Below are 24,361 nucleotides of genomic sequence, written 5' to 3'. Positions count from 1 at the left end.
CTCTAGTTCTGGAACTACGTCATTAAAATTTTCCCTTTTTGTAATGCCTTTTCAATATACATGAAATGAAATAAACTTGGATGTTGTATTCTATAGAAGTAGTACTGTAGTCCTCGGGATTCAAAGAAGCAAAATGGATTAGCATCCTGAGGTCTCAGAAAGCATCAGTGTATAAAGGCATCCAGTTCTGACTCTTAATTTCCTTTTTTTCCTACCTTTTTGTGTCATTTACAGTTCTGGCTCCTCCAGCAGGCCACCAGGAGCTGATTCTACACACAAAGTCCCAGTTGTTATGTTGGAGCCGATCAGAATTAAACAGGAGTCAAGTGCACCAAATGAGAACTTTGATTTCCCAATTGTTATAGTGAAGCAAGAAACGGATGAGGAATCGCGGCCTCGGAATGTAATATTAACAGCTATAAAGATCTCCTTTCTCTTTACTGGAGGGTATTTTGCATTTATGGGGAATGAAATAATTTACTAATGTTCTGTTGGGGACTTTCTCAGGGGAAAACTAAAATGCTAAATAAAAGGAAGAGGTGAAACTCAAAATCAGACTAGCTCTGCTGCCAATTCAATTAATTAACTGGTGCTGTCAGACTGCTTTTATCCATTGAAAACCTGGGAAGGCAGGAAATAGCTTGCAAACATCAAATTTTCATGTGGCGCTAGGAAGTGTTTCTAATCACAGTGCACTAATATACACAAATAAGGTTGCTAGACTTTTGGGGCATCAGAAATTAGGTTTTTATTAGTGGAGCAGTAAATAGCTTTTCAAGCTAATTTCTTGTATCTAGTTGCCTGACACTATAAGATGATAGTAATTTTTGCATGCATGTTGCAAGGTGTGTGGCTGCTTGCATATGAATTTGTTATTCTGGTCAGTTTATTTGTTGTTAGTCACGTAAATTCACAAAAATATTATAATCTGGCTTCCTTTGTTTCTTCTTACAGGCCACCTTTTCAAGAAGCATACTTACTTCGTTGCTGTTAGATAGCAATCATAATTCCACTTCTGATGAAGCTGTCTTAAGAACAGATGCACCGGACAGCACAGACGATCAGCCAGGGATGCTGCAGGAGAATGCATCCGGTGGGAAGACAGGGTGGATAGGCCCGTCCCATGTCGGGGAGGGCAGAAAAGAGGATGATCCCAATGAAGATTGGTGTGCTGTATGTCAAAATGGAGGGGAGCTCCTTTGCTGTGAGAAGTGTCCCAAAGTATTCCATCTTTCTTGTCATGTCCCTACATTGATGAGCTTTCCAAGGTAATTATCACCGCTTCAATTCCATCTAAACTTGCATTGAAAGACTTAAGTTTTGTATTGTGAAACCCAGTGCAAGAAGTTTCAGCCTCGAAGGAAGCAGTGTCATCTTTGAAGTCTTGAATTCAGAGGTTTTATTAATTGGCGAACATTTGAATTTGTGTTGAACCTCCAGTTTAACTTTACAGATTTGCAGCCACAATAATAGAACTCTTCACTTACATGACAATTAAGCAACATCACTTATATCCAGGGCATCTGTTATTAAAATTGGGCCACAGAATTACCAATCTGTCATAAAATGTTTTAGGGATGACATAAAAGATTTACACTTCTTTAATAATAATAAAAAAACTTAATCTAAGCTAATATAGTGTTAAATATATTATTTACTATAGTGCTAAACATGGCTACACTCCAAGCATGGGATGTAGTGATTGACATCTTTGTAACATCTTGTTCAACGTTGAAACAAGCAATAGGCTTTCTTGATTGACTGTTACAAAACAACTACTCAATTTCTTGAGTTTAAAAATACAGTCTTAAGTAGGTTGTTGTCATAAGCATTACTGGCATTTGCTTCTGGAATTAGTGTCTTTGATTAAAATAAATGGCATTTTGCAATGTTCCAATTTGGAAGTGCCATGCAATAAGCTTATTAGTATTAAAGGATAAAAACATCTGTCATAACATGTTCATTGTTTAATGCTTTTATAAATATTAGGTTTTCTTATTAAATATCAGCATAGTTTGCTGGTATAAAACATTTGGATAGCAATTTATTTTAGTACATTGATCATCTCTGTGCTACTCTGCTTGCAGAAGTATGCTTGTTCATATCTATTTTTTAAAATGTCACTAGAAATGTCACCTAAAAATGTTTCTTTTACCTTTTGAAACTTCAAATTACAGTTTGTTTTTGGTTTTTTTTAAATAAAATGATACTATGTTACAGCTTTGTGCCATGAGCAAAACCCAGTAAAATTACAGTAAGCACTTAAACTAATGAACATTTGTCCCTTTCTGACAAGGAAAAAAATCATCTTTAAGCAGGTAGATAACTATGTATTCACAAGGCTCTGTTTCTATTAAAATTAAAGGTCAGGAATAAGTCTTAAAAATTTCTCCTTTTTTTTACTGGATCATTCTGTGGAAACTGAGATGATGATGTCCAGGGGCAAGGGAGGCAAAACCTACTTTTCTGACAAGTGTTCAAATTTGTAAAGGTGCTTATTAACACAAGCGTACTGTGTTCCTGGACTTCAGAACCATGGTTAGCTTATTTTTCCTCCTGGCTTCAGATGTATCAGGTTGCAGATGGTGCTATCTTTGGATTATTGTAAAAAACAGTCAAGATTTTTTTTTTAACTTAGAAAATATGCCTTACTATTGAAATGAACTAAAAGGTCTTGCAGAAACTAATTCCTATTTACAAAGATATCATTACAACATACCTCTGAGATTGCTGAATTCTGCCTACCTTGTAAGAAGTACAATTCAGCCCTCTTGTGGTTATCTGCAGGCATGCAAGTTTCTTCGTTTGTGGAGAACTATATTAAGAGCATAGGCTCTTCATACGTTTTTCAAAACCTTGAGGTTCACAAATTCTATTAGAGAATCAGTGATCATAGCTTGCAAGAACTAATTTTGTCATAATCTTATGCTGTCATTCATAGGATTTTGCTAGACTAACTGATAAATTTGGGAACATCTGAAAGTTTTAGGGAGTAAAGAATTTCCAGTTTTCAAAAAAATCTTGTCTAGGGTAAGCTATATAGAGTGGTAATATGTTGTAGATCAAGCTTGTAGAGAGAATATATAGTTCTCGCCATATAACACCAATATTTTCCTTCTGTTAGGCCTATACAATTCATTCAGGCTCTCTGCAGTTAGGAAACAGAACTTTTAATGGTACTTTGCTTAAATCCTATGAGCTCAAGTGAAAAATTGCAGTATTAACAAAGGTAGACACCATTTGTTTATTATGACAAACCATTTTCCTGTTAAGACACCTTTAATGACACCAGTACCATTAAAAAGGAAACAAAGTTCTAATAAAGCATTTTTGCTAGCAGCCTCCACTTTTTGTAGCGTTTAAAAAACAACAAAAAACCAACACACAATGCAGAAAAAAACAACCCCACATATGAGGAACTTATCCAGAAATTTGTAGAAAGCCTTTTGTCAAGAGTGTGCTGTATCACTGAGGTCAATGTCTGTCTGTCTCATTTTTAGTGGAGAGTGGATTTGTACATTCTGTCGGGATTTGTCCAAGCCAGAAGTTGAATATGACTGTGATAAACCCGCTCAAGGCTCTGAAAAAAGAAAATTGGAAGACACTGTGGGTTTGGCGCCAATAGACCGTAGGGTAAGGATAAAATAAGTACTGTCTTGCTGCTTCTTGTATTCTGAAATGTATGCATCTTTTAAAAAGTGATGGTAAAAAAGGAGAATTAACTTTTACATAAGCTCTGAGATCATCGCAGCCTTCATATAAACATGCTGAACAACACTTTCTGAATGTCTGAGGAGTGGTTGTGATCTGGTGCTCTGAAACGGGACTGTGTTCTAGGAATTACCAAGTGCTGTTTCTAACAGAGCTCTCGTACACAGTGACCTTGCATGGAGAATTTTTTTCTCAGTGCTTTCTAAATTTGGCATAGATTGACATTATCAACTGATAGTTTTAGTCTTTAAAGCACTTTGTCAACATCATTTTTAAAAATTAAGGTGGTTCTTTCATAATGAAGATATACAGATATGCAATACTGATCTTGCAGAGATTAACGCCAGTCTCTGGGGATAACTGCTATCTGTTTTGCAGCTTTTGAATGTTCTGATGGAAAAGCTACAAAGCAAGCAGTGGATTTCCAATTTTTGTTTTTTCCTTAAACATCAGAGTTAAAAGAAAAAAATTGTGCCTTTGAGCAGACAGTTGAACTGCTTGACAGAATCTTTTGGATTCTTGGGATTTGGGGAGGGTGTTTTCCCTTTTTTAAATTTTTCGTATTGCTTTGTAGTTGTTATTATTTAAAACTTTTTTTAAGCAATTTTGAGCTGTATTGGAAACTTTCAGCAGTGTTTTACTTGGTTTCAGTTGGCAACTTGTGTAAATACACTGAAATTAGTATTTTATTTGGGGTCTTAATCTACCTGTAGAACCATTATTTACATGTGCTGCTACCTAAAAGGAAAAAAGCTAGCTCTGTATTTTGCTTTAAATGTAAGTTACAAAAATGTAGGTTATAAGACCTGTAAATATTCTGACAAAGGATCAGCAAGCAGAAGATCACACAAAACTATTCTTAGAATCTGTTTCAAGGCTCAAGATCCAGTTTTATGTATTTGGATACAGAAAGAAAAGATATTCTTTCCTGCTGCTAACAAAAAGCACTGTAGGCTTTGAAGTTACAGAGCAGTTATTCCCAGATCAGGAAAAATATTACTGCTATCTCTGAATATTTGTAAAGCACCAAGAGCCACGCATACTTTTTTTTATTCCCTGGAATGTCTACTGGGCTTGAAAATGCTGAATAACACTGTTAGTAACTGTATGAGATTTCATAGCATGCATTTGAGAGTTGATAATGATGTATCTGTTGCAGAGAAGGAATTCTGTAGGCCACTAGCTATGACAGTTAATCTTGCTTCCACGTACAGTTTGTGTGCTCACTTCCCTGTTTAGGGGCTGGGGGAGTACTCAGCATCTGTTTGGTATTTTCTGTAGTTTGTTATTTTAGAACAAATCATGTAGGATTCTCTAATTACTTGGGTCTCTATTTTTCTTGATGCAGAAGTGTGAAAGACTGCTGTTATACCTCTACTGTCATGAAATGAGTCTTGCTTTTCAAGATCCAGTTCCTCCCACTGTATGTACTTCACTTGTTTCTATTTTATTTTAGTAGCATAATTGGAACGTTTCTTATGGCACTTTTATGTCCCATCATGCATGGTACATTATCAGAAGGCAAGTTTCCGAGCCCTTGAGTGTATTAAATGTGTTTAACTTTATTAAAACTGTCTGAAGGGGAATTAAAAGTTGAAGCATTGGGTTTGAAGGGGATTTGCTACTAAAATTCCCCAAGAACTGATTTTACTTAATACTTCAATAATAGACACAAAAATTAAGTTCTAACACTGTTGATTTCACAATGCTGAGTGATATCACTAAAAAGGTGAATTTGGTTATGTTTGGTTTTTTAAAAAAAATTACCTGATTTTTGAGAATTAAAGTACTCCATAGTACTAACATGAAACTGAACTTATTAGCTTGAAATTTATTTTAACACAGTAAACAATACCTGGGTGCATTAGGAGTCCAAGGATACATGGAAGGGTTACCAGTGTGATCAGGTGAAAAGTACATCGTTTTTACTTCTTCAGGACAAGTCAATGGGAAAAGAATTCATCAATAAGTAATATGCTCCTATGCACCCTTTTTATTTCATTTGAATAAGAATTCTTCTTTTGAAGAACATTCCACAGTGTTTAATAATAAGAAAGGACACAAGAGATTAATTAGTTAATCATACAATGGTCATGTATTACTAAATTCAGGTATTATAGCATTTCTCTTAAAATGTGACTCTAGTTAGGAAAAAGTATAAAAATATTGCGACTGCATTTCATATCTTATTTTCTAATTTCTAGTTCTTTCTAAAGAAAGAATAAATCTTAATCTTACAACTACAGTTTAAGGTGCCAAAATCATTGATATCTCTGAAATTTTCCACCATTTCCAAGGACATATTTCATGACCAAAATTCATTTTAAGCAACCCGTGTACCATCTCTGGGTGACTTGCCAAAGTTGGTGTATGGTGGTCTTGAGAGTGAAACTTTAATAGTTGGCTCATTTGACTACATCAAAAAATAATGTCCGAATTGTTTGCTCTATGGTATGTAGTCAATGTACGTTAGTTTTTTATTTGTTTTTCTTTTATTTTAAAATAGGCATTGAGAGGAGTATATTTTAGCCAGCAAAACTAGCTTTCCAGTTCACTGGAATTCCAGTTCACTGTTATTCCAGAAACTGTCTGCATATATGTTAAAAGTACAATTTTCTATCTTAGAATTTTATTTTGAAGATGAGACTAAATCTTGCCCCCTCCCTCAGAGCTAAAGGTTTATAAAATAAGTAATGAACATGGCTGCATTCAGTAAAAAAAAATATTTTCCACTTAGGTTCCTGATTACTACAAAATAATCAAAAAGCCTATGGACTTGTCAACCATCAAGAAAAGACTCGAAGTGACTAATTCATTCTACACAAAGCCGGAAGATTTTGTGGCTGATTTCAGACTGATTTTCCAAAACTGTGCTGAATTTAATGAGGTTAGAAAAGTAGATACTTTTATCTGGTTTTGTAGGCTTAGTTGCTTTCAGGAAAACTGTAGTGGGGGTAGAACTTATAACACAAGAATTTATTGTATTAAACAAACTTTGATGATGAGACCGCAGTGAAAACATAGATCACGCTTGAAACTACTGTGGTGTTAGATGGCTATGCAGTGTAGAACCTTCCATAGAAGGAAAGAGGATTGTAACACACACGCTAGCTGAATGGCAGGACACAGGTAAAGAACAGGGCAATTGTTTTTCATAGAAGTTAATGATGGGCATTTGATTTTAAAATTGGTTTAATCCTCCTTGCCTCAAATCATAAATTCAGTAGGATTTTCATTCTGGGAAGCTCTGTACTCCCCCTTATGATTTCTCATTGCACGATGAGTGATTATTGTTATCCCTCACTGCACATAAGGGAACACGTGGTGAAAAAGGGGTGCAGGACCACAAAATGAGCGGGAATTCCACTGGGAATAAAGATTTCTCTAAGTGGCCTCAATGGGGTTCTCATCCAGTCACCCTCAATAGCTGGGAATACTTCTGCCATGGTGACCTCCGCTTCAGGAAACTGATCAGCTGTGGTGGCTATGAGTGACTTTAGGACTGCCTAATCTTAGGTTACAGTCATCAGCTATCCTAGTAATATTTTCAGAATAATTAAAAAAGGTCTGTAAGCTAGAGAAATTCTAGCATTTCAAGCAGTTGTTCCAAAACACTTCAACACCCTGAAGGCTTACCTATATATTTCACAGCATAACCCAACTTTGGGATTTGTTTGGGGGATTTTTTGAGGGTTTTTTTGTTTGGGTTTTTTTTGCGTTTTGTTTTGGGGTTTTTTTGTTGTTCAGTCAGGATTTAAGAGTTTTTAGAATCTCTTTATATAGCTTTCAGAACCCAGGCAGTATGGCTTTTGCAATTGGCTTCTGTGATAATCTGTCAGAGAAGAAAGTCATTGGGGGTGTTGGCCAAAAAAATCTACCCTCGCCCTCTGTTTTGTAGGCTTGTGCTCTCTGGGATCATGTGTTCCACATGTTGTAGTTTGTAAGAGCACCTAAAACTAATGGGATATAAGTATAAAGCTATTTCATGATGCACTGATGTTGTTAATTCACCCAACAGCCTGATTCAGAAGTGGCTGATGCCGGCATGAAACTTGAAGAGTACTTTGAAGAACTTCTAAGGAACCTTTATCCTGAGAGAAAGTTCCCTGTACAACCCAACTGCCAGAGTGAAAAAAATAATCCAGAACATACTGATGACTCAGATGATGACTTTGTACAGCCCCAGAAAAAACGCCTCAAAGGAGAAGACCGTCAGTTGCTTAAATGAGCCGCATGTGTTACTACAGAATGTTTTTTAAAAACTGAGAATATTTATCACTGATAATTGTGAAAAGGGGAAGAATCACGACTGCTTTGACTTGTAGGTTTGTGAATATTTACTAAACTTTCTACCCCTTGTCTGAAACACAAACCTAATGCAGATCAAGGCATGTGGAGAGCTTCTCTGAAGTTCCAAACTTTTATCGTACTTCTGGAGCAGCACAGAAATTTCCATTTGCGTGGGGTTACAGCTGTTAAACTTTACTTTGAGGAAGAAAAGAAGTTTGTATAGAATTGAACTTTAAATCATTACATGGCTTCAACATGTGGCTTTCTGAGTTCGAAGGAAATGTGATCTCACCAGACTTAATTTTACCAAAGGCATGTGGCTGGCCATAATTTGATTTCTTTGTACTGTATTTAACACAAGCCATGAAAACAGATGGTGTAATATTATTGTCCTGCAATACTGACTGGTACAACGAAAGTGTAGTTGCCCCCAAAGAAGTTATTGGCAATTTTAAAATGTAAGGGAGAGTGTATTAAAAATAACTTTAAAAAAAAAAAGGGAATTTGAGAGTTTTTAACTGAGGAAGTAAAGGACAGAATACTTTGTTTTGCACCATTTTTCTCACCACCAGCAAGAAACAATGGTATTCCTGTACTATGTTGTTTAACAGGTGTCTCAAGTTTGATGTACCTCTGTTTAATGGAGTTGATGGCAAAGTCTCAAGGGGAAAAATGTTTGCTTTCAACTGTCAGTCAGTCTTTGTGTATGTTTAGAGAGGGGAAAAAAAGCATCCTTTCTGTCCACAGGCTCTTGTTGTTTTTCCAAATTTCTAAATATGTTGTCAGAATGCAGCCAGCACAGTTATTCACTTGGAAGTACATGTTTGAAGAGGTGGAGAAAAAGATACTACTCTTTAACCCTTAGCCCTTTTAAATCACCAGAAGGTGAAGACAAATTAACTTTTTCTGTTCTACTTTCCAAAAGCATTGACAACAATATAGACGGTTGTTTCTGCCCTCAGAGATTGCAGAGTTAGAGAAGTACTTGTTTATGGTTGCTCCAGCTATTGGTTTATACTCTTCGTTTATGTCATCTTAAATGGAAACTGAATTTTCAGGAGAGCAGGCAGTCTTTTGGATTAATTGAGCTCTGATTGTGCCAGGATTTTGCAGATGGAATTGTGAAGACATCTGAGTGTACACAAGCCTGCTTTTGACTTGCTATGTAGTACTGCTGTGGATAGATGATTGAAGAGACAAGATACAAGGGCTGCTTGTGTCTCCCTGCTATGTACATATGCAATCAGAAAAAGGCCTTTTTTTGCTCCTCACCAGATGAGATGCTACCCACCTGCCTTTGTCATAGGGTGGCACTGCACACTTAAATGTAGTAGGTGCTTCAAAAGAACATTCCGTTGTGTTTGCAGCTGGCCTTTGACATAGTTTTTGAAAGGCCATGATGATTTAGTTGGTTTTTAAGCTGCCCAGAGTAATCACAGTAACCACTTATTTATTTTCCTTTTTTTTTTAAATTACTTGAAGAGAGTTGCTTGTAGCAGGAGTTTTACCATCCCAGAGTACCAGAAAAAAAGGAAGAGAGGCAAAGGAGCAGAACAGGATGGTGAGAGAGACCGTTCTAACAAAACAGATGTGATCAGTGCACACAACAGCAGCACAGACCTAAGAAATAAGAGGCACTGCCATTGCAACATTTGAAGTCTTACAGATCTAGCAATGCCTAGAAGTCCTAGATACCTTGTCACCAAGCTAACAGTGCTTCCAGAGGAAGGTGCTGTGTGTTCCTCTGGACCGTAAGTTGCAAGCACAGATTTATTAGAAGGCTGAGTACATTCAGAAGTGAAGTTAAACACCTATATAGCTTCACACTCAAGTTGTTCTCCCACTGGAAAATACTGGAGAGAGGAGTGTAGATGTACGCCTGCAGTGCAGTTACTTACCTGTCTGCTGTAAGCTGTTTGAAAATGTCTCTGTTTAATCCACTGGAAATATCTGACTCAACTTTAATTTTGTGGTCTTGAATGCCACCCTAAGAATCTTCAGAAATTGCCACTGCAATGAGGTTAGAGATATTAAATTTAACTACTTTAATGTAGATTATATGTGCACAAATAGTTGAGGAATGCTATTTTGTTTTTAAAGAAAAGTACCATATTCTTTCAAGCTGCTATGGCAAAGACCGTATCTACTTTGTGTATTTTCCCCCACTTCGCCTCAATCCACTGAATGGTGGCTGTTTTCCATTTTTTGTGGGGTTTTTTTGCTGTTTTTCTGTTCGTTTGTTTGGTGTGTGGAACGGCATTACTAATAGCACTAGTAGTAAAGAGTCTCCATCTCGCTTGACGGGACAGGTAGAAAGCATCTTTTTATTGAATCATAAGAAAGGGAATGTCCTTGAGAAATTTGCCATTTGCCTATACAAATCATAGCTCTTACACTGTTCAGTTGCAATTTTTTATAATGGAAATGGTATGGAGAAGCAATCAACATCAGATGCAGCTCACAGGAAATGACAGATTCCAAGGGCTTTATTTTCCTTTCCTATCCAATCTAACATCAAACACTTGCTTTCATTTTACTTGCTAAAAAGGGGAAAGAAAAAAATAATACATAAAATTAATAAAATGCACAGGAAAACCAACAGAAATGGATACAGAGAAAAATAATATGCATTTGGATATGTCCTAAAGTCTCGCCTCTGATAGGCAATCCCCCTGACTGCTTTGAGAGTGGACTGATGCTGTCCTAATAAACTGAAACAAGAGTAGACAGGCTTTTTAAATGTCATTCTCTACATTTCACAAAAAGTTACTTACATATTTTTTATTGAGTTGGTTTATTTAGACCTAGTTTTAAGGAACACGTCTATTGCCCGGAGTCTTAGGACTAAATATTGCCATGGTAAAAGAGCTTGTACATCATGTATTTAAATTCTTGTGTGGATTGGGTGACCGGACTGTGTGAGGCCCATGGACAATACGTTCAACAGTCATGATTCAGCAATCCCTGAATGACTACGTACACAAATGTAATCTCTGAAATGACCATGAGGTAAGAATTAGCAAGGTGAATTTAAGATCTAATGGTGGCTTTTCTGAGTACACAACTAGTTCTGCAGACTTTTATTTTTCCATCCTTTTGACGTGTGCATGTAGACGCCAGCAGCTGGAGCTTATAAGTCTTATTTGTAGCAAGGAGGATAATAATGCTTTTGAGTTAAGACCCCAGGAAAAGAGGGGATCCCATTAAGGAATCATTATACTCCCATTTATCTCAACCACTGTTAACCAAAGTTAATCCAACTGTAGCTGAATCAAAGCTTTCCTTTAAGTCTAAAGCAGTTTTAATGAAGTGTTTTCCTTAGTAATTATTGTAAATCCAACTATTTGAAGGCCTAAGTGCCTCTCTGGCCTCTGTGCATGGGGTTGAATTTCCCACAAGGGAAGAATAAGTTGCTTTGACCACTTCCTTACTTAAAGTTTGATTAATTTTTTTCCCCAGTCTTTTACAGAATATCATACAGATATTTTAAATGGCATTAAAAAAGCCAACAAGCATTTCTAAAAGACAAGCATTTAAAGAAGCAGGCAATGATTAATGCGTTGCTTTTCTGAAAACCCTAAGGTTGACTGTCCTGTGCACCTTGGGGGAACCCTAGAAGATGTGACCCAATGAAGTTAAGTGTGTTAAGAGTCTGCGTGTATATATATGTAATATGTGTGTGTTTGTATATATGTTTTTTTAAAGTCTGGTTTGGAAGCCCACATAAAACAGTTTGATCAAACATCTGTCTTGCTCTAGGCTGCTAAAGAATGTGGATTATTTAGCCCGTGGTCTTCTGGTTTATACAGGTAAAACTGCAGAATAACAGGCAGTGTGATGTGGGCGTGCTGGATGCGCGACGTGGAAATTTCCATGTTGGTGAAGCTGAATCAATGAATTGCAGGATGCGATTACGGTAATGTGACTAGCGCGTGGGAGGCTGTCTGAATTTAAACTTTCCCCCTTAGTATTTGTGCTTAGTGTTGTGGCAAATTGCTTTATAGGAAACACTAGCCACGAGGGCTTAGCTAAGGGCCTGATGCAGTTGGGGCTTTTGACTTCAATTAGATGAAGAAATGGCTTTAGTAGTTTAAGGTGGTGTATTTATCTGCTATCCTCTCTCCCTGCAGCAGAGGCAGGCCAGAATACGTGCTTGTGAAGCAGCAGCTTCAAGTCAGGACTGGAGATGATAGCAAAGAAGGGCTCGTACTAGCTGAAGCTAATGTGCTGGCACGAGGGAGCTGGGGCTAGGGCGGGCATTTCTGGTTTGTTCTTTTATGAGAAAGGAGCTTTAGGCAACTGGGGTGACAGTGCTTTAAGCCGCTGCAACAGCAGTTCCTGTGCTTGCCTGTCGGGCTTCATTTTGGCTTATGAACCCTCAGGAGAGTTTGGTTTAGATTCTGGCCGAATCATAATCTACTAGTTTCTAAATAGCATTTGGATACAGAGGAGGTCCTAGAGTGGTAATACAGACCTGCAGCGCCCTGCCCTTGGTCTCGATGGGCAGTGTGAACGCAGAGATTGCACACACGACGCACACGGATGAGAAAAGACACAGGGCCCCGATGAAAGAAGCACTAATAAGAACCTGCAGGCAGAAGAACAGTTCAGTGCCGCGGGGGACTGGCAGTTCATCAGGAATTAAAGAGTGGACAAAGGGTCACAAACACCTCAGAGACTTGGGAATAGAAGAACAATGTCTTGTGAATCTTAAGAGTGTTCAGAAAGGAACAAATACTAGCAAGCGGGAAGAGATTTTTGCAGATCTGCATCTGCCAAAGACCACATAAGTACTCTGTATAAACATTAGATAAAAAACTAATGAGTGGGGGTGGGGGAAATTGAATAATTTTTTTTTTTTTTTTGGTGAACTTCAGGGGCATCTCTCTGTATATTTGATAGCAATGATCAGCAGAATGTTTGCCAACATTATCAGGTGTGCTCTTACTTGTGATATAAATGGGGCCACCATAGCTCCAACACGGCACAATGACCCACTTGTTCCCATCCCCAGGGCTCGCATTGTGGTGGGATAAACCTAAAACAGGCCAGAGAGAAATCCGATTAGTGCAACAACGATCTGTGATATGTGTGCTTATTTTTTTTATTATTATTTTTTTCTTAGACTCATTACATTATCAAGGACAGCTAGTGGGATAAGATACGAAAAGAAATAAAGACTTCTTTGGGTCTCATTACAAATCTGCCATTTTTTGCCCCAGGTAAAGTTTTAGGGTAAGTCAATCAAAGCTGGATGTGATCCTCCTGCTGTTTGCTACCACCACCACCTTTCTCCCAGCTGTGCTGGGCAGCTCACATCAAAATCACAGAGGATAGGCTGGGTGGTAAAGGAAGAATTTGATTTACATTGCCAGGCCCTGTATCTGGAAAGCAGGAGGAAAGGATATTGTCTGCAGCCTTCAACACTGCCTATTATTTGTATCAACAGTCCTTTTGTTTAGAAGGAGGAAAAAGAAAAACAGATCCCAATAAGAAACCTCCAGGCTCAGAAGAATGTGGTTTGTGTATTTTCTTTTTCGCATCTCCCAAACACCTGTGCCAGTAAAGCACTTAAGCATGTATTTTGCTTAACTTTAGTTAAGACCTGTTAATATCAATAGATTTTAGCAAGCATACTCCATGCAAGCCTTGCTTTAAATACTTTACTGGACCAAGCCAATGGAGGTAAGGTAATTCAAGAAGAGTCTAGGCATGTGGCTGGAAAGCGGGTTTCCAAGTATGGTTTTCATCAGTGATGAAATTGTGAGTAGTATTGATTTATGGTATGGCTGTTTCAGCAATGGTCATCAAGAGCACCCAATTCAGGAGTATTAAAAGGTTAGTATTTAATCAAGCCTGGTGCATGCTTAAATATAGTATGCTATTAAAAGAAATATCGGGCCAACCCAGGGGGAGCTGCTTCTGTATGCTTTTACTCAATCTGAATGGCAATACATTTAACTCCACACAATTGTTTAAAAAAAAAAAAAAACCCACAGAAAAAAACCCCCAACAATGCATACTTAACCCACACAACTCATGGCTCCAAAGTTGTGTGGAGGACAAGCTCTCCAAAGGACTAAAACTATTTGCAGACAGAACACAAGAATTTCTATTAAATGAGAAAATACGTATATACTACCTCATTCCCTAAGTGCTGGCAAAGGTTTCTTTCCATGATAGCCTATTTTCTAACTTTGCAGGAGTTGGGGAGGGAAAAGATTGTGGATTTTGGAAGATGGTGGTACTCAACATCTTCAAAAATAGTATTTTGTAGTAGCTGACCAACATGTGGCTCAGTAGGGCACTCCTCTTCCACGTGCTCTTGTCACTTCCAACTAGTTATCTCATTTCTGCCCTGATCTCAGGTGGCAAGGAAGCCAGAGGTACTTAGTTCAAGAAAGGTGGCTCTAACTAGTCAGTAAATACGGCAGCATTGCTGGGTATGGCCAAATGGGCTTTCACGTCCCAGGGCAGATTAATGTACTTTCAGAGGGACTCACCTCTGCTGTGTAAATGTAGATGGTGTTGAAGTTCGCTGAAACCAACGCACGCAGCATGAAGAGAAACCCAGTCATGCCTGTACTGGAGAGAAAGCCGTGTGGAGCAAAGAGCATCACTGAGCAGTGATCAGCAGAGATGCAACCTAATCTATGCTCTGTGCTAAGGCTTTTACCAGCTTGATACAGGGGAAAGCGTAAGGAAAGGTTGATTGCTGACAAATATAATCTTTCTTTAGGAATGTTTGACAACAGGCTATTGCATGTTTCCTTTAGGCCAGTGTTAGAGGCTGGAGGGAATGGTTTGAACAGAACAGTCGTAGCTCAGCTGGTGCTTTCAGCGTTAGGGTCAAGTCTTCCAGCCCAGCCCTTGCTTTTGGTTTCTCTGTGAAACTGTTGCAAGCAAATACGATGGCCAGGCTCAGTTTCAGGGAAAACTGAAAAGTAACAATAATAGCACAGAGGCGAGTGCCTTAGCGAATGACTGTAAGCTTCCTGACAGGGGCTCATTTTGCTTAACGACTATTTGCAGCTTCCCTCTCCAGCTCCCAAGTATTTCAGCCAACGTCCAGGGCCAGTGGCCCAGGGGGCAGGCAGCAGGGGTGTTCACCTGTCAGCCACTTTAGAGGAAACTTAACTTGAAGCCATCCTGGTTTTTGGTAACCATTAAGCTCTGCCAGCTTCAGAGATGTCTTTCTTACACATCCTCACAAATCAACCTGATAATTACACATTCACGGCAGCCTTTCCTTGATGACTGAGCTCCTTTTGAGGTGCCCAACTCTACAAGTTAGAGGAGACTGTATGTAGCATTGCCGAAAATGAAGGGAGGGGAGGGGGAAGAGACTGAAAGAAAAATATGATTTCTTTCTGGTGGATGTTCTTCACATAATTTTTAATTTTCCAGACTGCAGTAGAAAGCAGCTAGTTGCACGCTTAGGGGAAGCTGTGTGGGCTCAGTGATACAAGTGAGTTGCTCTGCACGTCCCCGCGTTACAGTATCTGCTGCCACAGCTTTCCTGGGCAGTGCAGGGAACCTGTCAGAAGGTTTTTTTCAGATGTAGAAGATTACTGGTGACCTGAGAATACCACAGACGCTGCCCTCTACCCGCAGCATTGCACACACCCCAACAACACCCACATGCTGAGCAAGACTACCTCGAGGTGCAGATGTTAAGGAGAAGAAAGAATAGCGCCGTACATCCCATGGTGATACACAGGCTCAGGCGTCTTCCGAGGAAATTGATGCCGAGAATGTTCAAAGGATTTACTGGAGACACAAAGGAAAACTGTAAAATGTTAGATGACCTAACTGTTGTTTGTCTTTATAGACTTTATGCAATGTGCCTCAAAAATGCCTCTCTGCATCCCCAGCGCCTACCAAATGCACAAATTCTATCATTCTTTTCCTGTACCCAAACCCTGTAATTTGCCCTCTCTGTTTTGTTTGTCCTTCCTCTCAGAGGATGGAGCCTGCCCTCTGAAATTACCGTGCTGTGCTACGGTAGGACAGCAGCACTGGTCCTGAGCCATGCGTAGCACAGGCAAGGAAGGTGCTCACTGGGTGAGCACCACAGGCCTGGGTGGTTTTGCTCCGTCTGGCCACAGCCCAGCCACTCCGGGGCCCAGATTGTGCCCCGCTGAGTCCCCCCACGAGCTGGGAGCCAAGCAGGTACCTGAGCACCTCACCGGACTGGTCCCAGACCGGCTACGCCTGCAGGATCCAACACCTGGTTGCTTTGTACCTCGTTGCTGAGACATGAACCAGCAAAAATGTTCGTCTCTCAGAGGTGTTACAATACTTGACCCATGCACAGGGCCGGGTTCTCTCAAGGGTGCCATGTGGGCGCCTTTGGGCCACCCTGCTATTCTCCCAGTGCTCCCAGTCAGGAGCGAGGAAGCATTTTGGTTTGCTGCAGATGCCCTGGGCACTTAGCTGTCCTATACTGTGGTGTTCACACAGGACCTGCTCCTGAGGCCACCGTCTCTTTGAAATTAGGGCACTTGTGTGGTGGCTTCAGTTACATCAATCCCACTATTTGCAATCTTTGCTTATTTATGACTCCAAAAACTACATGTCTGGGAATTTGGGAAGCCAGGCTCAGTTCTGGTAAGTTAGGAGCAATTTCCCCTGGAGTTTAGCCAAGGCTCTCAGTACGTACTAACTGCAAAGGAGGTCTTTGGCTCTGCTATTGGAAGGACCAGTGCTGAAGTTGAATTATTCACCTGGGGAGCAATGCCCCTCCTTGCCCCTTGCCACCAGCTCATGGCCTGTGTCCCAGACCTTCATTTGAAGAGCTTGTGCCTGGCACTTGCCAGCACCACAGAGGACGTTTTGACCCCTGGCACATCACTTAAATGTGTGCAAAGCTAAAAGCTCTGCAGCAAGTATTAGCTAGCTGTGAGAAGGGAAGGAGCAGAGGTTACGTGCGATCTCTCCGACTGTGCTGATGATCATGGTCTGGTAGGCGGCGGGCCCGAACAAGTGGCAGTGGCAGGGGCTGCGGCTCTCCTCGGAGTCATCGCTGGAGTCTTGCACCGGTGGTGCTGCAGAGCCACAGACCAGGTCTCGCTCCAGTAACTCGGCACTGGCCAAGATGACACCATAATAAGCAAAAGCTATGCCAAGCCTGTGGGGGGGAAACACTGCACTGAGTGGCAGCAACGACAGGGAAGGTGAGGAAACTGAAATGCAGCAGGTTTTGGGTGTCCTGGGACCCCCGCTGAGTGCACCAGCTCTGCCACGCTGCTCAATGGACACCCGTAGCCTGAGCCCAGCAGTGACTCGGGTGCCCACCAGGTCACTGGTCACCCCACACATGGCACACCACTACCACCCAGGTCCATGCATTGCTCTTCCTTGGAGGACGCCACTTCAGCTCGTAGCTCATCTTTTTGCTTGCCCCTTAGTGCTGGTTCTTGCTCTGCAGCAGGTGACCTGCTGCGGTCATGCTGGGGAGAGCGTGCCCCTTCGGTCCCTTTCCTCACAGAGGGCTGTAAGTGGAGACGTTTCCAAACCACCCCTTCCCAGGGGACCAGGGAGTCCCAACATGAGGCCCCGATGCTTGCAGCTCACATGAAGGAACCGTCCAGGTTTTTTAGCCCTTTGCTTTCTGCCCAGGGATTTACGAGAGGAGTTTTCACTGACTGGCTGGAGAGGCTCACTTCGCACCCCAGATCACCCACAGATCATGGTGACCCATGCCCACATACTCCCCCTCCAGCTGCCAAGACTCTGCAGCTGTCTCCTGAGGCAGAAGTGGTGCCGTGTAACAGCAGGGTCAATGGGAGACTTCTGCTCCCTGCACGTGTTCAACTGAGAGAATGAGCTGATAAGCAAGAGAAAAAAGGAAAAAAAAAAAAAACAAACAAAACCCACACACCAAACAACCCAGACTTTTTTTTACCATATGATCCATATCTGCAAAGTGGTTCTGAGGTATTTGGGGTGGATGAGGTCCTTGAATCTTCCTCTCCTTTCCTGCAAATTATTTGATATAAATTTTTAAAAGGCATCTTTTATACAGGGGCAAGTGTTCTGTGGCAGCAGATGGCACCCCAAGCCCCCTGCCCTTTCCCCAGGCCGCTTCCCCTTCAGCTCTCTGGAGAGGAAAGCCCCTCTTCCCAAAGGATGCCCACAGGAGGATGGGGCTACTGGCAGCTCCCTTTGCCCCATGTGCTGGGGAGAGGAGCCCAGCGTCAAGTTTGGCACAAGGTTGTGGCCTCCTGCATCTTGCCGGGAGGCCTGAAATGCCAGTGAGCAGAGAGACAAGCAGGCACTGGGGGGGGGTGTCTGCCTGCCCTGCTGCTCCCCAAGAGCCGGCAGCTGCCCCAGCATCCCACCACTGAGGGGAGATGAGTTCACAGGGTCGTTTTGGGTTGCCTTTATTTTTATTTTCATCATTGGTTAAGCCTGAGAGGGTGCACAACTAACAAAAAACCCTTCCCACAGCCAATGCAGGTCCATTACATAAATTCAATTAAACTACAGGGAAGTTTTAATCCTAATTAATTCCAATACAATAGCACCATCTTGCATGAATTGCTAAGGACAATGCTGGGTGCCTGTGGGATTGAATAAGCAGCAAAGAAGTCCAGGAAAAGAACTTAAAAGAGCCAGATAATAATTTTGAGGCCCTGGATAATAGTTTTGTTCAATCTTCCTCTCTTGAGGGTCAAAGGAGCCACCTAAGTAAGTCTTCCCACCCTTCGTCAGCAGGGGTCCTGACTGGGGGTAAGGGGGAGCAGCCTGGAGACGGGGGGGCAGGCTGGCCCCCAGCTCCTCTCCTGCTCCACCTACAACACCCACACTTGCCTTTGGACATTTCAGTCCAGTAGTGATCAACTCCTGAGCTGCTTAGCTGCTTACAGGTGCAAAGAGCAGTAGCTCTGAAATGACGTCTCCTGCTTTGACCCTCTTCTGCTCGTCCATGGCTCCACACCCAGGGACCTGGGGTGCTGGGACCCAGTGGACAATCCTGGCCAGGGGCTGGGAGAAGCCTCTGGGAGCGGTGGGTTGACCTCATGGCGTGGACCCTTGCAGCCTGACTGGCCACAGCCCCAAGAGGGACCCTGAGGGGCAGGTCCCAAGTCTCACAGCACAGGGAACACCCCTGGGGGATAGATGGGCATTAAGGAAGAAAGCGCTTTGCCAGGACCCCTTTTTGTGGTAAAGGAAGCAAATCTTTTCTCAGCACGATACTTTTCTGAGTGAACACAAAGAATGCGAATAAAAGCAGAAAACTCAATTCCACTTTGAAGGCTAAGATTACAGTCTCTCCAAAAGAAAAAAAAAATACATCTTCATCATCATGTTCAATAGTTGTTTGGAAAGAAACCAGGCGAGGAGGGGGAGAGAGGCGGAGCAAGAAGTGCTTGGCGGTCCTGCTCCCTCCCCGAACCCCAGATGTTGGCAGTTCTGCCCGGGATGGAGGGGCCGGGCAGTGCCATGGGCGCAGCTTACCTTGGCAGGCTCCCTCAGCACCCCCTCGGGCATCGCTGCCCTGTTCATCTTGGCTATCCTCTGCAGCGTGGCCAGGGCAGCTGCCACGTTTCCCGTGGAGACGTTGTAGCGCGCTGACTCCGGGATGAACTGAAAGCAGAGCAGTGTCAGAAAGCCTTTCAGCACCTCTCTATCCACACAACCCTACCCACAGCTTCCCATCGTGCCCAGGAGCACGATGCCAGGTCAGCATGGGGCACTGCCTGAGCTGGAGCAGCCTTTTGCCTGTCATCCTCCCCAGCCATGCCCTGGGGCACCCCTACATGTCCCAGCTCCCCATATCCCATGTTGGGGGGCTGATCCTGCCCAGCAAACCCATTTCTTGGACCGGCCCTCAGGGGTCTGAGCTGTCTGTGGCAAGCATGCATGAGAGGGGGAAGCCAAAGACACAGGTTTAACAAAAAACACCCCTTAATTAATCGAAATTCTAAACTGGGATAAGGCACATGTTACTTACTCAAGTGAAAAATCTCGGAAGACTCAACATGGTCATTAAGAAAAAGGAAGACATTGCTAAAATTTAGGAACAAACTCACTTATTGCTAGCATTTGCAGTGTTCACCCATACCTGGTGATCTCCACAAAATAAAATACCTTTTTAATAAATTATGGCTCTATTAAATTATGAATAATTACATGTATATCACTCAAATAGAAATGAAAGACTCCTTTTTTAAAGGTATGCATGTTGCCCATGTCTTTTTTTCTTCTGGACTAAAAACTTTTGCTTCTCATTTTTACAGGCAAAAATAATCAGGGGAACCAAACATCAAAGATATATGAGTCAATGGTCACAACAATCTTGTATTTGCCTGCCCAGGTATCACCCCGGATGGACTTGTGCATTCGTTCAGCTGCAGGAAGGGATCTCACATCTGCACGACTTGCACCAGCCACAGCTTAGCACTGCAGTGCCCATGAGCACTGCAAGTAGGGATTTTCCACATCACTCCCCACAAATAAGATGGTCCTCATGTCCGAGGCTGATATTTCTGAAACATGAGTAGACCTGGGGAAGCTGCGATGATTGACCCTGACACCCATTTGCTGTGTGAACACTACTGAGGCTTCTTTCCTCAGCCCTAGCAAATGTAAAACTGAAGAGGACATGCTGCGACCAGCACTAGACTGAACATACTGTGATTTTTTGCACATCCTGTCTAGCCTGTCTTCCTTTTGATGCCTGGCCTACCACCACAGCCTCTGGGTACCCCTGGCAGTCTGGACACTGGAGCCTGGGGTGCTGGAGGGCTGCAGCAGGGCAGCAAAGCCAGAGGCTTTGCGAAGCAAGGCAAAGCCAAGCCATCTCCTTCAGAGTGACATGGTCCCCAGCAGCTAGTCTGGAGCCACCTCCACAGGCCATCAGGACCTTCCCAAGACCCCAGATGAGAGGGCTGCGGTGGGGAAAGGACAAGCCCAGGGCTGTGTGGGGTGGAAGGCAGTGTCTCTTGGTGCCTGGGGAGATGCCAGGTCAGTGGTGGTGCGACGGGGAGCAGAGGCCTTGTGTTCCTACCTTGAACACCAGAATGAGAAGCATGCCGGGGATGGAGGCGATTCTGATCAGCCACCGCCAGCCAATGGTTGGGTTCACCACTGATGCCAGGCCAATGATTAACAAGGAACCTGCCAACCAAAACACCTTTCCCAGGGAAAGGAAGGGGTTAAAACACAAACACATGGGAAGATTTGTTTATTTTCTTCCCTTCTGGTCTGGTCTTACAGATAGGTGGGGGTCTGTGCTGGGGAGCACTGCGGTTCAAACCGAGTCATTCTACGGCTCTCTGAGAAGCTGAGCTTGGGTTGAAGGAAAGAGGGAAAGACAGACAAGGATTTGGGGAGGGGTAGCTGAAGATAGTCTTAATTAGCTCCAGATGAAAACAGATAACTTGCTGTGGCTACCATTGTACTTAAAGCCACTGCTTTTGTCCCTTCAGTCGCTTCTCTGCTAACATTCATGCCTGTGAATTTTCCTCTTGTCTAAATCTCTGTGGGGAAGCAGCAGATTTACAAGTACCAAAGACAAAAACAAGCCAGATTTCCACTGCTGGAAGTTGGTGGGTCTCCAATAGACTCAATGCCAAGATATACCAACAGAGAATCTGGCCCCCCAATTTGCAAGTACATTCCTCCCTGAAGTTCACTTGTTGCCATGAGGAGATGCATCCCTTTCCAGGGCACCACCCAAGGGAGCTCGGCCAACACAAAGCACAAACAAATACATAAATGCCACAGCAAGTTCATGAGTGATCTGTAGGCAGAAATAACAAATTTCTGGAGAGAAATACAAGATTGTTCTTTTTTATAAACAAGATTGTTCTTTTTTATAAACCTTTGTGCTTCTGATGACGCTTTGGTAATGAAGTCTTGGGATCAAACAGGCAGTAATGAAAAGCAAATTATCCCTGCCACCAAGACTGTATACACACATGCAGCAAGTGCCCACTGCAGACATCTGGACTAAGCCACAACCCCAGTCACGCTTGCTGTGGTCTTTGCCCAGCACATCTCAGGCCAGATGTGGGACTATCTATAGTAGCCCTGTCCTGTGCAAAGCCCCATACTGTCCCTGAGCAGGGACAGGGAGAGGCACAGATTAGGACCTCATCGGGGAATCACCTCATTAACCACTTGTTAATCACAGGGGGTCCAAAGAGAGGCAGGGATGAGCCCAGGCCCGGAGGGGCCTGGTGGTGCCAGCGGTGCCTGATGGACAGCTTATTGGCACCAGCCCCATTACAGCAGGCAGCGTGGTTTTCGACAGGGCAACAGAGAGGCTAGATGCCAGCCATCGCTCAAAGTCCCCATGCAATGTTTGCAGCATCCAGTCATTTGAGAAGATACTGCCTCTTCTGCAGGCAGCTGCCTGTGTACATGTTTAGTAACGCAGACGGCATGCTCTGGGGCGCAGGAGGCAGCAGGCACTCGCTCGGACCCAGACAAGTGCAAATACCCTGGGAGAAAGGCTGACGTGCTGGAGGCCTGGCTTCCAAACAGCAGCGGGACATATCTCCTGGGACTCTGGGCTAGAAGAAACAATAACGTTTCTTACCTGAGATAAGGGCAACATATATCCACGGTATTTGGTGGGCAAAAATTCCGTCTTTATGATAAGCCTAGTGAAAAAGGGAAAAAAAAATGAAGAAATACAGCAACAAAAAGAATTTCTATACTAATCAAATAGCAGTTCAGCTCAGTCAGTGCTGGACATTGCTGCCTGTAGACAGAGTACCATCCCTCTTCCACCACTGAGCACCCAGAGATGGGGGATCCCTGCTCAATATGCCTTTCACTCAGGCAGGCACAAAGTTATATGCAAGGGAGATGCACGGCAGGAATCCTCTCGAGGCCATGGCTATACGCTGTATCCTGTAGGCAGGTAAACACTATGGTCTGTGCACCAGGAAACCTACGGGGAGGTCCTGCAGGGTGATTGAGGTGTCAGGACAAGTACAGAGTATGTTTGCAGAAGTGGACAATTTTTAGTGAATTTTTTTGTCATTAAATTAAGAAAACAACCCACTCCACTTTTTATCAAATGGTTGGCTAGCCCGTGGGGGAGCGCCTGCCACTGGCATCTCTCAAGCTCACTGGTGTGGGTTGTGTTTCCTTGGCTGGAAAGAGAGAGGCGTGGGGAGAGACCCACATGGGCTCCTTCTGTCTAGGCTATTGAAGTGTCTTATAAAATGTGCAATTTCCCCCGGGCCAGGGACCGGGGGCCCTCCTGCAAGGGAGGCAGGCCTGGGAGCTCAGCGGATGCACAACCCCGGTGCACAGTGCCTTCGCCTCCCAACGGCGCCTATCTCCCTCCTGTCCTTCGCTTCAGCCAAGTGCTCTCGGGTCAACGCAATCAGCTTTGGGCTTTCCTGCCTGGGCAGCAACCTGGCTTCGAGAAAACATGGGAGATGCTGAAATGTTGCATTTGTTTCCCTGAGAGAGTTGAAAGAAAGAATTTAATTTGCCAGGCTCCCAGTGAAATGGTTGTTAATATTGTAAATTTCTCCTCTCCCCCTCCACGTCCCCCTTCCCGCCCCAACAGGGCAAAAAGTTTCATTTAAGTGGGAACGTTTTACATCAATTCAAGAAGAATTTGCTACTTAAGCAGAATTGCTGTGGCTTTTTTATGAGGAAGCAGCCTTTGCTCATCTGTTACCTGTCTAATTGTTTTTATAATATATGTGCTTAATAATCCGTCTGTCACTGGCTTAATGTAAACCAGCTGACCCCTCTATTCCTGGCCTTCGAAGTCCTTGGGAACTGCAATTTAGGTTGATCGACAGGGATTCAGTGAAATTACAGAACCACATTTTGTTTTAAGGCGATGTGGGAATTTGCTCCCCTTCCCACTTCCAGCCCCTGTGGAGGCCCCTTCCCCTCCGTCTCCTCCAGGTCATGGCGCAGGGAAACTGGGCGCTCTGCCAGGGTCAGCCAAAACGAGCTGAAGGGCCTTTCTGGCAGTAAATCTGGGAACGCACCCCCTCGGGTCCATGGGTGCCTCCACTAACCCCCCCATGAAGGCTGGCTTGCCGCTGCCCATGCCACGAGGCGCGAAGCGCGGCCTTACCCTTGCGCGTGGCCCGACACGCCACCGCCTACCATGGCCCGCAGGAACACGAACCAGATGTAGGATGGGGCAAACGAGGTCAGCAGGGAAAAATAGGCTGCCCAGAGGAATGAGAGAAGCAGAATCTGCGAAAGGGGCAAAATTAGGGTCATCAAACCACAGGCTCAGCCAGGTGCATGGCTCTCACCGGACTCAGGAAAAGGACATGCAGCCCCCATCACTCACCTTCCAGCGGCCATACCTGTCAGCCAGGAGCCCGAGCGCTATGCTGAAGATCATGTAGCCAAAAAACACCAT

General features: G+C 43.1%; 2 protein-coding genes across 4 annotated transcripts in view; one reads left to right on the top strand and one right to left on the bottom strand.

Annotated features, from left to right (window-relative positions):
* Positions 1-10,090, top strand: part of TRIM24 (tripartite motif containing 24) — a 66,649-nt gene extending 56,559 nt beyond the window's left edge. Inside the window, exons 14-19 of the mRNA XM_054842660.1 lie at positions 235-403; positions 955-1,268; positions 3,501-3,633; positions 5,060-5,134; positions 6,449-6,598; positions 7,730-10,090. Coding sequence (XP_054698635.1) covers positions 235-403; positions 955-1,268; positions 3,501-3,633; positions 5,060-5,134; positions 6,449-6,598; positions 7,730-7,939 — 1,051 coding nt within the window. The 3' untranslated portion in view covers positions 7,940-10,090. The remainder of the gene's footprint in view (positions 1-234; positions 404-954; positions 1,269-3,500; positions 3,634-5,059; positions 5,135-6,448; positions 6,599-7,729) is intronic.
* A 353-nt stretch (positions 10,091-10,443) lies between these two features.
* On the bottom strand, positions 10,444-24,361 carry SVOPL (SVOP like). Of its 3 annotated transcripts, XM_054842685.1 has the most exons (12): positions 24,290-24,361; positions 24,065-24,189; positions 22,553-22,616; positions 21,017-21,142; positions 19,465-19,593; positions 17,909-17,982; positions 16,929-17,131; positions 15,660-15,771; positions 14,505-14,586; positions 12,950-13,039; positions 12,476-12,589; positions 10,444-10,541 (listed from the first exon to the last, which is right to left on the bottom strand). In XM_054842685.1, the coding sequence occupies exons 1-12, from the start codon at positions 24,359-24,361 to the stop codon at positions 10,530-10,532; spliced, it is 1,203 nt and encodes a 400-aa protein (XP_054698660.1). In that variant the 3' UTR covers positions 10,444-10,529. The 3 variants fall into 3 exon arrangements, with proteins under 3 accessions (XP_054698660.1, XP_054698650.1, XP_054698670.1); XM_054842675.1 differs by lacking the exon at positions 10,444-10,541 and having other exon boundaries at positions 12,361-12,589; XM_054842695.1 differs by lacking the exons at positions 10,444-10,541; positions 24,065-24,189 and having other exon boundaries at positions 12,361-12,589; positions 24,290-24,303.

Source organism: Grus americana, chromosome 1, assembly GCF_028858705.1.
Source record: "Grus americana isolate bGruAme1 chromosome 1, bGruAme1.mat, whole genome shotgun sequence".
In the NCBI taxonomy this organism is placed as follows: domain Eukaryota; kingdom Metazoa; phylum Chordata; class Aves; order Gruiformes; family Gruidae; genus Grus; species Grus americana.
Note: the sequence above shows the minus strand (reverse complement) of the source record. Positions and strands in the feature narration are given on the sequence as shown.

Bases quoted from the DNA above. Each gene is read 5' to 3' on its own strand.
- SVOPL (XM_054842675.1), bottom strand. From the start codon at position 24,361: ATGGTGTTTTTTGGCTACATGATCTTCAGCATAGCGCTCGGGCTCCTG. The intron at 17,132-17,908 runs GTAAAAAAAAGT...TCCCCCCCACAG, and splicing joins TTGCAGATATGGATCATATG to GCTTGGCATAGCTTTTGCTT. The intron at 15,772-16,928 runs GTAACCTCTGCT...TTGTGTCTCCAG, and splicing joins CACAGTCGGAGAGATCGCAC to TAAATCCTTTGAACATTCTC.